General features: G+C 46.6%; 2 protein-coding genes across 9 annotated transcripts in view; one reads left to right on the top strand and one right to left on the bottom strand.

Moving 5' to 3' along the window:
- Positions 1-15,538, top strand: part of LOC143808394 (uncharacterized) — a 426,051-nt gene that overhangs the window by 229,109 nt on the left and 181,404 nt on the right. The gene's annotated exons all lie outside the window — the stretch shown is intronic.
- DGKD (diacylglycerol kinase delta) overlaps positions 1-15,538 on the bottom strand; it is a 117,150-nt gene that overhangs the window by 59,096 nt on the left and 42,516 nt on the right. For all 4 annotated transcript variants that reach the window (XM_077290979.1, XM_077290980.1, XM_077290981.1 and 1 more), the window contains exons 4-5: positions 6,056-6,160; positions 1,714-1,846 (exon numbers count right to left, since the gene is read on the bottom strand). In XM_077290979.1, the coding sequence (XP_077147094.1) occupies positions 1,714-1,846; positions 6,056-6,160 (238 nt within the window). The remainder of the gene's footprint in view (positions 1-1,713; positions 1,847-6,055; positions 6,161-15,538) is intronic.

Here is a 15,538-nt window from a genome sequence, read left to right on the forward strand (position 1 = left end):
TGGTGCGTTTTTTCTCTCTTTGTCCATGCTAATGTTCTTTGATTTTCAGCAGCAAAAACGCAGCAAATAATGATACCTGCATTTTTGCTGCGTTTTTGCTGCGTTTTTTAAACACCCATTCAAGTCAATGGGTGAAAAAAGCTGCAAAAACGCTGAAAGAAGTGACATGCTCTATGTCCAAAAAACGCAGCAAAGCACAAAATACTGATCAAACAAAAAACCAATGTGTGTGCATGAGATTTCTGAAATCTCATACACTTTGCTGGTATTGTAAAAAGCAGCTGAAAATTAGCATTAAAAAAAACAAGCATTAAAAAAAACAAGCAGCAAAAACGCCCTGTGTGAACTTATCCTTATACTGGAAAACCTCACCTTCTGAAAGTCATAGCGATCTGATAATTCTCCGGGAAATAATATACCACGCCATTGTCCTGCAAGCTTATGAGGAGAATAAAGGGCAACTTTTATTGCCGGCTGAGCTTTACCTCGGGCGCTACAGACACAAACCAGGGAAATCAGTTCCTCTCTCTGTGAGTCATTCAGATTTGTAATATAATAGACAATTGTTGCAGAACACCTCTACGATAACACTGATCAGATTAGCAGCTGGATGAAGATCAATCTATTAAAGGGGTAGTTACACCACCCGATTTACCATGTTAAATGACTGCCAATCGGGGGCTGCTTAATAGCTTGTACACACACAGGCAGACCGCGCTTCACACATCTGCAATAGATCGTTCAGCCCGTGCAGCGCGAGTCTTGTGGAGCCCATACGCCTTATGGCCATATATAAGGTCACCCCGACACATTAGTAATTAGTAGGTCGACTGTTGAATAATGGCTGAATGATCGTTCTGCAGAAGCAGACATAGGCATGTTAACCACGCCGGTCACTACATTTGGTCGTACTGGTCATACATGTTCAATAACCGTGAAGAACAAACGATTTCTGCCTCTCTCACAAAGAACTTTTGTGTACATGCAACTATCTGATTGGAGTTTTAAATATGGCTGACTTCTTCCCGAATTATGACAGTCCGTCAACGGTTGTCTTCAAGACTGTGAAATGTCACCCAAAGAACAATCGTTTTGGTTAAAATCAACCATTTTGTTGAACTTTAGACGTGAAAATGGGCACCTAAACAAGGTGTACTGGAATTCAAGTGATTGTTTTCCCCAGTGATAAGCGGCGCCATGTGTCTGGCAGTCCCTTACCCGTACTGAGATATCATGCACATTAGGCTGAGCCGAGTATGTGTGTTACGAGTAGTAGTGTTTGTCCTGTTGACAGCTATGTGAAGTCTATTGCTAATTTTAGTACTTTCTTATGTGGGTTATTATTTTACTATGTGGCACGTCGTGGCAATTACCAGCGTGGATTATGGCGAGTCCCCAGGACACTTGCCAGCGTATAATTAACATATTGTTGCAGCAGTTTCTGTAATATGCCATTACTGCTGCGTTCTCCCATCCCTGGCCTGTGGCAGTGACTACACCACGTATAGACACAGTAACCTCAGCTAATTACACAATGCTAGATAAACAGCGCTCGTTATAACTGCATAATCATCAATGATAATTACCAAGACGTTTTAGAAAGTTAATTTGACAGCCAGAGACATCGCCCATCTGACACCAAAGAGCTGACACTTCGAAACGGCAGAGTGACAAGACAAATCAACATGACAGAAGGGATTAAGGCTGACATACCTTCACAGGAGAGTCCATGGGACGTGACCCCGGAGAGGGCTTCGCGGCACACGTTGCAGTACGTGGGTCGGGCATGGGAACAAGCGTACCAGTTGTGCATTCCGGAGAAATGGTCCATGCTGTACTGGGCAGACTGGAAGCGTGAAACACAATGAGCAGTTGATCCTGCAGGCAGTGTACGCGCAGGCACAGCAGGTCAGATCAGTGCCCGGGGCAGTCCTGCCCACCAGGATTGTTATGCAAATTACAGGTAATACTACCTAGACGGAAAGACGTTTCCTGATTTTTGCAGAAGAAAAATGTAGAAGGACAGACCAAAGACTGACGGGCATGAGTCTGACGAATGAGATCCCCGTAATGAACAGTCACCAGTACATATACATTCCTGAGATGCCGTCCTCTGTCAGGTTATTACATTTCATATATTTGCTAATTAGATTTGTTTCTGAAAAATCCTAATGACAGCTAAATTCTCCTTCAAATGACTCTAGTCACCAGGTTTTTGCTAACCCATCTAAGAGCAGCATAATGTAGGGGCAGAGACCCTGATTTCAGCGATGTATCACTTAGGGTAAGTTCACACAGGGCGTTTTTGCTGCGCTTTTTATGCTAATTTTCAGCTGCTTTTTACAGTACCAGCAAAGCCTATGAGATTTCAGAAATCTCATGCACACACATTGGTTTTTTGTTTGATCAGTATTTTGAGCTTTGCTGCGTTTTTTGGACATAGAGCATGTCACTTCTTTCAGCATTTTTGCTGCGTTTTTTCACCCATTGACTTGAATGGGTGTTGAAAAAAAGGCAGCAAAAAGGCAGGTATCATTATTTGCTGTGTTTTTGCTGCTGAAAATCCAAAGACATTCGCATGGACAAAGAGAAAAAAACGCACCAAATATGCAACAAAAAACACACCAAAAACGCACCTAAACCTGCGTTTTTGAAGCAGGTTCTTTCCTGCCAAGAAGATCAGGTTTTGCTGCAGAAAAAAAAAGGAACAAAAACGCCCTGTGTGAACTTACCCTTAGTGGGCTGCTTGGCACAGTTTTTATAAAATAACTGTTTTCTCTGCTGCAGATCAGATCTCTGAATTCTGTGTAGCCCCGTCCACAACACTGATTGGCAGCTTTCTGTGTATACTGTGCATAGGCAGAAAGCTGCCAATCACAGAGCTCATTAATGTGGAGGGCTTACTAGTTCTAGTGATAAAATCACTTTTTTAAGCAGGCGATTATAAAACGGCAGCAAGCAGCGTAGTAAGTTATACATCACTGGAATCAGGATCTGTCTCTACATTATGCTGCTCAAGAGATTTGGATGCAAAACATGGTGGACAGTGTCCACTTTATTTTAACATGATTTGGTAGCACATACTAATATATAGTGCAGGTTCTCTTTCTTTATTTGTTAAGGCAGCCTTCCAGACAAACACCTGAGGAAGCCCCTCCTGTGGCGATACGCATTGGTCTCCTTTCCCGTAGGATGCTTTTTGTATGAGCCAGTTCATGCTGGTGACTTTGCAGAGGGAACATTACTGCAGTGTCACCGATTACTTCTTTTGACGCTGCATTATCTATTATCTGTACACGTGCATTGTACCCCTTCATTATTGAATACTACTTGACATCACTTTAAGGGCAGATTTTGGCCTAAGAAACGGGTTCACAAAGTGTGAATCTAGAAATCTTTTTCCTCTTTTGTATTTGACATAATAAAGAATTATATTGTTAAAATGTAGGAAGTGTGACCGATCTTTTGTTTGAGTCCTTCCATTTTTTTAAATTTAATATTTGATTCTACGAATTGTGGTTAGCGCTTCATCAATACACAGGTGGTGCCCGCTCCATGTGTATTTTTTTCTCAGCCTTCCTCGCAGACTGCACCACTCTCCTGTTCTCAGAATGACCACCGATGGAGGATCACATGACCAGGCCTGTCCATCAGCCTCCTCCAATTGGAAAACAGCTTCTCCATGTGCAGCGTTTTCTAATTGGAGGAGGCTGAGGCACCGGTCCGGTCACATGATCCTCCGCCGGTGGTCATCCTATGTACCTGAAATATGCATTAATAAACAAGAGGAGAACCTGGAATACTTATTAAGTGCCACAAAATCATGTCTACAACATGTGTTAAGACAAATTGGTCAACCCTTTTAAGGTCCCCATACAGAAAGATGGAGAACCTGACAAACATCTGATATATATAATGGCCTCCTGACTCCCAATAGATAATGAGAGGAATACTAGGCAGCTGAAATGTCCTCTTATTGTACCGGGAGATAAGCGGCCACCTGAGGTGTGTGACAGCGGTTACCACCATTTTCCCACTTAAAAGACCAAAGCTCGTCCGAGCTGCACATAGATGTATGCTCCCACGTGCACGCTCATGTCGGCTTGTCTTCTCAATAGGGAGAGGGGAATAATCCTCTGCCAAACACCTCTGGCGGCAGATTATCTCCTTTCAGATCAAAGAATTGGGCATTTTGGAATCTTCTTTTCTTTCTTTCTTGAAGATATCTTGTAGGGGGGAACCTAGGACACCACCATATACATCAGAGGTCATTGACACCTGCCAAAATCGGCGGGTTCTGCCCACATTTGTCTATGGTGTCGGGCCAACACTGGATTTTGTTCCTAACTTTCTCAAACTCCTAAATCGGTCCAGGTATTAGGAGATATGGGAAAGACATGAACATATTGAAAACTTTTCAGATTTAGGAGCTAATAATAATGGGTGACCAGCTATCTCTGTGGCAGTTATCAGAGCAGCAATATTAGTTCTCCTTCAGCTTTCCAAGAAACAAGTGTAACTAAAAACTGTCTATGGCTATGTTCACACACAATGGTTTTCTCTGCAGTCAAAAACAGCTCTTTTGACATTAAAAACGCTGTTTTCAAATTATTTTGTGGTTGTTTTTTTTATGTGTTTTGTCTACAGTATGTTTAATAAAGTTAAGTTTTATTCACCAAAAAAACACTACAAAACCGGCCTGCTGTATTTTGTTGCAGCATTTTTGCACTTTCTATGGCTGCAAAAATGTTGAAAGAATGGACATGCTACAGATCTAAAAAACGCTACAGATCTCAAATTCAAACTAAGGCTATGTTCACATGTAGCGTTTTTGCAGCTATTTATGCAAATTAAAAGCTGTTTTTCTCAGGACCAGCAAAAACTATGAGATTTCAGAAATCTCATGCACACGCTTGTTTTTTTCCTTACTGAGTTTGTGAACTGCAGCGCTTTTTAAATCTGCAGCATGTCAATTCTTTCAGCGTTTTTGAACCATAGAAAGCAATGAAAAAATGCCACAAAAACAAACATTTTTTGGTGAGTAAATCTAACTGTATTAATCAGGTACTGTAGACAGAGCAGGTGTAATCCGCACCCATAAAGCCTTGCAAAATACGCTTCAAAAACTAAGCGAAAACAAAAAAAACTAGATGTTTTGAAGGCAGTGTTTTTACTGGCATAATATCTGATTTTTGCGGTGTGTGAATATAGCCTACATGTATGCAGGAGACTTCTGAAATCGGAAATCGTTTTGAAGGTATTGTACAACGCAGCTTCTTATTTTAATGAAAAAGGCAGCAAAAAAAATACTGCAAAAAAGCTGCGTGTAACATGGCCTGAGGAGAATATATGACAAACTGACAGAAGAGAAAACGGCACTAGTGTAACAAAGATTGGGATGATTTGTCGCTTATCTGTTTATGATCACTACTGCATCACATTAATGAAAGTGTCCTGGGCAGGTGAACGACCCAGTGCCATGTGAAATATTCCTGCTGCGGCAAATCTCTTAGACCATGTTCACACGTTCATTACTTGGTCATAATTTTACCTCAGTATTTATAAGCCAAAACCAGGAGTGGAGCAATCAGAGGGAAAATATAATAGAAACACGTCACCGTTTCTGTATTTATTACCCACTCCTGGTTTTGGCTTACAAATACTGAGGTAAAAAACTCAGCAAATACTCAATATGTGCACGCGGTCTTAAGCTAGGCTACGCTTTGACTTCGACTTTGGCGGCGACATTGTCCTAAGACCAAAGTTCGCTAGGTGTTGCTGCCACATTGCAGAGCAATACAAGTGATTGGGGTCGTATGGTGAGCTTGAGGGTATGGCAACCGAGCCAAGCAAGTGGACAAAAACCTGACAAGGCTGGAATTCTTGCAACTCTCATTGTGGTATACTTGGGATCGCAGTGCAGCGCCATTCGCTTGTATTGCTGTGCGACCGAGATGTCGCAGTGACAACTACGCAACTTTGGTCACGTGACAGGTGTAGTGGCCAAAGTCACCGTCTAGCTCCAGCCTTAGGAAAGCTGCAGACATATCAATACCTCAAACAGTTCCCGGTTTTGCACAGACTTCAGCGCCGCCATCCATTCCTCCATGTCTTTTCTGTTGTCTGCGCTCAGTATCAGCTTGCGAAAGGGAGTGAATACCTAAGAAATAGAAGAAAACGGAGGATAACAGACTGAAGTCAGGCAAATGCAAAAGGTGAAAAGCGCAAAGTAAGGAAGGAGGAAACAGCAAGAAGAGATTTCATTTGAAGCCGCTGTTTGCTAAGGGCATGGAAGCCCAATGTGCATAGTGGCGCTGGAAATACAAACAAGGGCTTGCCCATAAACCTTAAATGCAGAGAGTGTGCGCCTGTGTTTGTGTCAGCACCAGTGTGCTTGTTTACTGCTACAAACTCTCATTACTTCCCATGTTACTTGTTGTGCTTCCTGCATTTGACTCCTGCAACTTCTTAGTCACAAAAATGCACATAAAAATAGTAAGGAAAATTGTAAAGGGGAGTCACCTGATCATTTGTTACTAATGCACCATATCACCTGTATGAATGGTAACCCAGCACTTTTGTGCTTTTGTTTGCGATCCCATACACAATGTCTTCAGTTCCTTCTGAAATCAGTAGGATCGGACAACTTTAGTCTAATGTGTATGGGCGCTGTAAGTGTGCTAGCTTCTTTGACATTTTGAGGGTGTTGTAGAGGGTGTGGAGTATAAAAAGGTCTGACATTTAAAATCTGTCAGGATTTCACCCCCCAAACTATTTGTCTGTCCATGAAGATCTTATAAAGACAAGTCCAGCAATACCGTTACATGGCCGTTCTGTTCCTCCATTACTGAGAAATCAATGTTAGTATTGATATGCAAATAAGGATATTTTTGTGTACTCACCGTAAAATCTTTTTCTCCGAGCCAATCATTGGGGGACACAGGACCATGGGTGTTATGCTGCTTGCCACTAGGAGGACACTAAGTAAACAGAAAGGTTAACTCCTCCTCTGCAGTATACACCCCTTCACTGGCTACAATTCAACCAGTTCGGTAGTAAAGCAGTAGGAGCATGAACAAATGACAAACTATGTCAAAACCAAGGAAGTAACAACAAGCCAAACAGGCTAACAGGGTGGGTGCTGTGTCCCCCAATGATTGGCTCGGAGAAAAAGATTTTACGGTGACTACACAAAAATCTCCTTTTCTCCTAAGCCTCATTGGGGGACACAGGACCATGGGACGTCCCAAAGCAGTCCCTGGGTGTGGAGCAACATATGCCAATACCCCATGTACCACTGGCTTACAGCTAAGGTACTGCCGATTGTAGAATGCGCCTGCCAAGGGCGGCGTCTGCAGAAGAGAGAGAATGAATGTGGTAATGTTTGGTAAAAGTGTGCAAACTGGACCATGTCGCAGCCTTGCAGACCTGCTGTGCTGACGCCTGGTGCCGAATGGCCCACGAAGCGCCCACCGACCGAGTAGAATGGGCCTTAATCCCTGCTGGGATAGGAACACCTTTGACACGATAGGATTCTTGAATAGCCGACCGAATCCATTTGGCTAGAGTAGCTTTGGAAGCAGGAGAACCCCTCCTTGGTCCCTCTGGAAGTACAAACAGGACATCCGATGTGCGGAAGGGAGCCGTCCAAGAGACGTACCGTCGAAGAGCCCTTACCACATCAAGAGTGTGCAGAGCCTTTTCAATGCGATGGACTGGTGCCGGACAGAACGAAGGCAGAACAATCTCCTCGTTGAGGTGGAAAGAAGAAACGACCTTGGGCAGAAAAGCAGGAGAGGTCCTCAATACTGCCTTGTCCGGATTAAAAATTAGAAACGGAGGGCGGCAGGAGAGTGCCGCCAGCTCCGAAACCCGTCTGATGGACGTAATAGCCACTAGAAAAACTACCTTCCAGGAGAGGAAGGTCAGGGAAACGTCCTGTAGCGGTTCGAAGGGAGTCTCCTGAAGAGCTCCGAGGACTAAATTAAGATCCCACGGATCCAAAGGCATTTTGTAGGGAGGCGCCACACGGGAAACTCCCTGGAAAAAAGTCTTCACCGGCAATCTATTGGCAATCTTTTGTTGGAAAAGGACTGACAATGCCGAAACCTGACCCTTTAGAGAGGTAAGTGCAAGTCCCGACTCTAGTCCAGATTGGAGAAAATCCAATATGGCAGGGATAGAAAATACCAGAGGAGATCGTCGTTGTGCGTCGCACCATGAGAAGAAAATTCGCCAGGTACGGTGGTAACTGCGCATGGACAGAGGTTTCCTAGCCCTGATCATGGTGGAAGACACCTTGGGAGTGAAACCCGCTTGGCCTAGAATCCAGGATTCAACGGCCAGGCCGTCAAAGACAGGGAGTTCTGGTGGTAAATCGGGCCCTGTGAGAGAAGATCCACGTGATCTGGAAGACGCCAGGGGACGTCGGCGACTAGCTGAACCAGTTCCGCGTACCATGCTCGGCGCGGCCAGTCCGGCGCGACGAGGATCACTGGTACCTCCTCTGCCCTGATCATCTTGATGACCCTCGGTAGCAGGGGAAGAGGGGGAAAAATGTACGGGAGGCGGTATTGACGCCACGGCAGGACCAGGGCGTCTACTCCGATGGCCCGTGGGTCGAGTGACCGTGCAAAGAACTGTGGAACCTTGTTGTTCAACCTGGATGCCATGAGATCCACATCCGGGGTCCCCCAGCGATGACAAATCTGCTGGAAAACCTCCGGGTGAAGGGACCACTCACCCGAGGCGAGACCCTGGCGGCTGAGGAAGTCCGCCGCCCAATTCTCCACACCTGGTATGTGGATCGCCGAGATGGGCGAATGGTTGGACTCGGCCCAACGCAGGATGTGGGACACCTCGAGCATAGCCGTCTTGCTGCGGGTTCCCCTTTGGCGGTTGATGTACGCCACGGCCGTGGCATAGTCGGACTGGATTCTGACAGAGTGACCCGCCAGAAGATGGTGAAACCGGAACAACGCTAGCCTGATAGCTCGTATCTCCAGGAGATTGATGGAAAGGCGAGACTCTCGAGTGGACCACCGCCCTTGTGCTGTGTGATGATTGAAAACTGCCCCCAGCCCATGAGGCTGGCATCGGTGGTCACCACCAGCCACCGCACTGGGAGAAAAGACCTTCCCTGGATTAGGGAGGACTTCAGCATCCACCACCTGAGGGTCTTCCTGACCCGTGGGGACAGAGTGAAGCGGCGGTCGAGGGAGGACGGGTTGCCGTCCCACGCCGACAGTAGCGCATGCTGTAGGGAACGGAGGTGAAATTGCGCGAATGGAACCGCTTCCATGGCTGCTACCATCTGCCCGAGAATGCGCATGCTGAAACGGATGGAGTGGGAGACTGGACGGGAAAGACTCTGAGCTCCCTGCTGCAAGGCCAAGGCCTTGTCTTGAGGGAGAATGACCAGACCGCGAGAAGTGTCCAGTGTCATTCCAAGGAAGGAGATCCCTTGGGCCGGAATCGGAGAGGATTTTTCGAAGTTTATCTTCCAACACAGGCGAGAAAGTGTATCCACCGTGAGAACGACGGACTCTTCGCAGGCTGGGTAAGATGGACCTTTTATCAGTAGGTCGTCCAAGTACGGAAGTACCACCACTCCCCTGGAATGAAGAATGGCCATGGCAGCCGCCATGACCTTCGTGAAGACTGTGGGAGCGGTGGCGAGACCGAAAGGCAAGGCCACAAACTGGAAGTGTTCTCCGCGAAATGCGAAGCGGAGGAACTGCTGATGCGGAGGAAAGATTGGGATGTGAAGGTAAGCATCCTTGATGTCTATGGACGCCAGGAATTCTCCTTTTTCCATTGACACGACCACAGAACGGAGGGATTCCATTCTGAAATGTCGAATTTTGACAAATTTGTTTAGAAGTTTCAGGTCCAGAATCGGACGCAACGATCCGTCCTTCTTTGGGACCACGAATAGGTTTGAGTAGAACCCTTTGAACCTTTGGTCTGGGGGAACCGGAATGATGACTCAGTCCCTTTGTAGTGCCTGTATGGCCTGGAAAAAGGCGGTTGTCTTCGATTTGGGAGGGCAAGACTGGAAGAAGCGTGTAGGGGGGGGGGGGAGGAAAATTATATTTTGTATCCGGTGGACACCAGTTCCCTGACCCACTCGTCGGAAACGACAGAGAGCCAGGCTTGACGGAACAAAAGTAGACACCCTCCTACTTTGTTGGTGCCCCCCGGATGTTGAAAGGAGTCATTGAGTGGAGGATCTAGGGATCTGGATCCCTTAGACCGGGGTGGTCTCAGTCTGGGCTTCCAGTTACGGTTAGGTCTGTAAGAGACCTGGGAGCCTCGGTCACCGCGCGAGCCTCGTCCTGATGCGGAGGCAGAGGATGTAGATGACCAGTTGGTATTGTTACAAAAGGGACGAAATCGGGATTGTTGTTGATACCGAAACGGCCTGGTAGGCTTTTGCTGGGGGAGAAATTTACTTTTTCCCTCGGTGGCATCCGAGATTATTTGGTCTAATTTTTCTCCAAATAAACGACCAGACTGACAGGGCAGAGATGTCAAAGAGCGCTTGGAAGCCGAATCTGCTCGCCAATCCCTGAGCCACAGGGCTCTTCTAATGGAGATTGCATTCACGGCTGCCTGTGCAGCGCAATTGGCTGCGTCTATTGAGGCGTTGACTACGAAATCCCCAGCCTGGGCTATCTGGTTAGCTAGGTTGATCGCCTCTGGAGGTAGGTCGCTAACTTCGATGGTCGTGGAAAGATTCTCGGCTCAAGCGACCATAGCCTTAGCCACCCAAGAGGCAGCGAAAGATGGGAAGAGAGAGGCTCCTGTGGCCTCGAAGACGGAGCGAGACAGATAATCAATCTGACGGTCAGAGGGGTTCTTAACCGAGGAGCCGTCTGACAGGGACAGGATGGTTTTGGAAGCGAGATGTGACACAGCAGGGTCCACTGAGGGGAACTGCAGCCAGTCCTTGATTAGTTCCTGAGGAAAAGGATATTTGGCCTCGATGGGCTTTTGGCCCATGAAGCGTTTATCGGGACGGTCCCTGTGTTTTTGTACAATCTCCTTGAACTCAGGATGAGTGACAAAAACCTTTGGGAAACGTTTAGTCTTTTTGAACGACACCACGTGTTCGGGTGTAGATACGGATTCCTTGGCCACCTTCAGGGTCTGGTTGACCGCTTCGATGAGAGAATCGAGTGTCTCTTGGGAGGTGGAGGAATCCTGAACATAGGAATCGTCGGACTCATATTCAGAGTCGTTGTCTGGAGAAGGGGACCGGGAAGCGGAGCTCGCCGACGCTGAAAAACCAACTGACCCGTGGTCAGGGGATGGAGCATGGGTACGTTTTCTGGAACCCCGAGTAGAAAGTGACAGAGTACGCCCCCTGCTGGTGGACGGATCCATACCGTCGCCCGAATCCTCCGCGGTCTTACCTGAAGGGGGCCCCGGAGGGAGTCAATTTCCCTGACTAGGGAAGCCATAGATCATGACAGAGAAGCTACCCACTCAGGGGGGCTAGGCTCTACAGGGTCGACGGCATCGGCGGCGGCGGGAGGCGACTGCACAGAGGCCGGGACACAATCCGCACACAATGGGTTACTGTGAGCTAGGGGCAGGGCCGTATTGCAAGTGGCACATACAGTGAAAAACACTGTGTGCTTCTTGTTACCCTTTTTAGTCTCCTTGGATTGAGACATAGTGTCTTTAGAGACAGAGCGGGGCAGTATACGCAGGGAAGGATTAAGCTTTCTTGAAGCAGCTTACCCACGGTCCTGTGCCTGCGTCCCCGGGGAGGAATGTAGCCGTGGCGGTTCCTGGTCAACGTGGGCCACCTTGCAGGGAGATGGCAACATGGCCCCCGAGATCTGCAGGGCGCCTCTCGTCCCAGACGAGAAGCGCCGATATAGGGGGCGGGGTTACGGCCGTGGGAGGGATCTGCCCACTGCGGCCTACTCCGGCTGAAAAGCCGGGGACTAAATTTCCGGCCTGCCCGGCGATGCACGACGGCGGCCGCCGCAACGGAGCGTCGCTGACCACCGCAGTCCCCCGACGCCTCTCCCCAGGGACTCTGCCGCAAGTACCGCCGGCGCCTGTCCCCATAGAGCTTCGGAGCGCAGGAGGGATGTGTACTCACAGTGCCCTCCGGTAATGCAGGACCCCCTGTCACCTGCGCGCTCCATCCATCCTTCCCATCTTCAGCTTCCATCCTCTTCTGGAATCCTTTTGTGCAATGCCTTGCAGTGTGGGCCTTGTCTGTCGGGCCCCCGGAGAGGTACATTAGAGCAGGCTCTATGTACTCGCCGTCTTGCAGGGGGGGGAAGGGAGATCGGGACCAAAGATGGAAACCGTCGCCCCTGTAAAAATTGGCGTGCTCCAACGTCGCAGGAGAGGGACGGGGAGGTATACTCGCCGTGCTCGCCTGTTGCTGGTTCGGGGGAGAGCGGGCCCTATAAAAGGGATCCTGAAAACAAGCCTCCTACAGACACTAAGCAAGAACTGGTTGAATTGTAGCCAGTGAAGGGGTGTATACTGCAGAGGAGGAGTTAACCTTTCTGTTTACTTAGTGTCCTCCTAGTGGCAGCAGCATAACACCCATGGTCCTGTGTCCCCCAATGAGGCGTAGGAGAAAAACTATTTGTAGATCTGAAACCTCTGTCACTCCAGCTCTATTCCCCATCCAGCACCGCCTCCTCCAGCTTGACTGACTGCTTCTTTTCCTAAAGTCATACAGCATAGAGGCTGACAGTCAGCAAGAGGAGGTGGCACTGGGCAGGAAATAGAGCTGGAGTGACAGAGGCTTCAGATCTACAAATAGTTTATTTGCATATCAATACAAACATTGATTTCTCAGTAATGATTGAATGGATTGGTCATGTAAAGGTATTGCTGGGCTTGTCTTTGAAAGAGCTACATGCACATATAAATATTTTGAGGGGTGAAATCCTGCTGACAGTTTCCCTTTAAATTGGTACAACATATGGAAGAATTTATGGACAGTAAGACCTAAGAGAAAAGAATGAGAAAAAAATACTTTTTTTATGTATTAAAATCATATTACTGTAAAAGGGTAGGGGAAAAATGTTTAAATCCAGCAAGACTGTAATCCTTGTAGATATAACAATGAGATCCTTGCTTCCCCAATCTCTAAATATAGCACCAAACACACAGGATTTACAAGAAGTATTTACTCATGTCTTATTACACAAAGGAGACACTATGCCCAGTGGGAACCTTTCCCAGTAATTGTCACTTACAAGAATAGAAAAGGCAGCCCAGCTTTGTGTCCACAGCATGCAGGGTGAACACTTCAAAATCACCCAGGTCCTACACTCCGATGGATCTGCCGCTCCTCACAACAAAGCAGAAACAATCTCAACAGGACCCCCGAGAACCCAGTTATAAGGGAATGGGGTGCACTGATTGAACTTTGGATCTGTTGTATGGCAAATTTGGCAAATCACCGTGTTTAAAAATGAACTCCATGACACTAGTGAGAACACAGCATTAATGGCATACATAGGCAAAAGCCGCTACCAATTCTAAAGGAAACATGTAACTTGCCAGCTACAAAAGAGAGCAGACAAGATAGATGTTTTCTTATTATGCTTAATAAAAATCTACTCTTCCTCTTATACTAAACATGTAGAAAAGCATAGTCTTACTGACTTCAACTTCTACATGTTAAAACTGCTTTTGGTGCACATATCTCGCTAATATATCCAGGAATTGTCCTGATTCTCATGCTCTTTAACTTGCTATATACTCTTTTTGAGTGGATGTTCCTCTTTATCAGCATTCTACCAGCACTGTAGGAACTGGAATTCCTTTCACTCATTTTTTAACATGTGTAGCTCTTACAATGCACAATGGTTTTAATGCTTCAATCTAAAAGGCCGTCTCTCTAGCCGGTATGAAATGTGACAGACAGGAGAGCAAGAGCAGAGAGACAAAGTCTTGCTCCCACTTCCTGTAGAGACAGATTGTACTTCACAACAGGCAGTAGACAGCAAGTTATTCAGAAACACCTACTGTTCAGCACTTCGATGTTATTATTCAGGAGTAAGACATCATTGTTAAATTAAGTGGTTTGCAAAATGTCTATTTATCATATTATGTATCAAACAAGATCAAATCTGAAAGGACAGACCATCTTATTATTTTTTATTATTCATTACTCATATATGGGGGAAGTTATCCCAGTGGTAGAGTGTGGCTTCACCTTTAACTGGATTTATTTTAGGAGCAGCATATTTCCATTAAATAGTTTTTTTAATGTATTGAAAGGGAACCGATCACCATAAAAATGCAGTCCAATCTGTCATTTTGCGTCCAGTGGGAGGTCCTATATGCTCCTGACAGCTTTATTTGTATACATGTGTGTACAGATGGCTGTCAGTCACTGATAGGACCGCCCCCTGGACTGATAATCCCAGGAAGAGCAGAGGATTAAATGATAGAAACACAATTATACTAAATCTTTTCTCACAAAACTAAAGACCAATCTGCTTAGCTCCCCCTGCTCTGTAACATGGGGTCTACAGAGTCTATGGCATTTTCGTGGTCACAAGTTCCCTTTAAGAATGTTCAACCTTTGACCCAAAAACTAAACACATGAATTATGAAACACATGCTGGTCGCTTACTTCTACTAAAGTCTGGTTTTACATGTCTATTTTTGTGGTCTGAGGAAGAGAAGTGTCTTCCACAAGTGCACTACTAGCAAAAGATTTCCAAGTGAAGATTATAAGTCCTCAGTTACAAGAGACACGTAACCTCCCATATGTGAACAGATTCAGTTTTATAAAAACATAAGTAGGGTAGAAAATTTGTGAGCTGTGTGACCGAACTGGACCCTTCTTCAAGATAGAAACACAAGTATCAAGATCGGAGTAGTAATAACCTAAAAATATAAAAATACATATAAAAAAGGCGCCAGTTCCAGCTAAAGTCTGGATAAGGGGAGAGATCAGAGCGCATCTTTTAGCATAATCCACTAAGATGGGCACATAACTATTAGTCCCCCCAATTACCCAGAGCGGAGACTCAGAACAGGCAGAGCAAAGACAAAGGTGGACCTGAGTCACAGAAGCACAAATGACAGACAGGCAAGGAGCAGAGGAAGGAATCGCCTTAAATACATAGAGTGCTGAAGGACTTCCAGGTCACGGTCCTCCAGGATCACAGAGAGGAGATACAGAGAGTCTGTAAATCAGAAAGAGGAAGTGCTGGAGTGGGCGGTGCGCACGCGCACCCGACGAGTACCAGGGAGCGGAGAAGAATGAAGGAGAGGACGCGCGCCTGCAGGAGGAGCGCGCCGCAGCAGGTAAGCATGAGCGGGGGAGCGGCGGTGGTCCCGGCAGCAGGCACGGCCGCAGAAGGAGTGGCCGTGACACCAGGAGACTGATGTGGACCTGGTTGAGTGGGCCATGACCCCCCCCCGCTGGGGGTGATTTATTCTGAGCTAGATATGCTTCTGCTATAGCTCTTTTTATCCAATTAGAGATAGTGCTTATTGCCTTATTACTTTAAGTAATGTAGAACAATACGTCGGACAT

The sequence above is a fragment of the Ranitomeya variabilis genome, chromosome 2, assembly GCF_051348905.1.
Source record: "Ranitomeya variabilis isolate aRanVar5 chromosome 2, aRanVar5.hap1, whole genome shotgun sequence".
NCBI lineage: Eukaryota > Metazoa > Chordata > Amphibia > Anura > Dendrobatidae > Ranitomeya > Ranitomeya variabilis.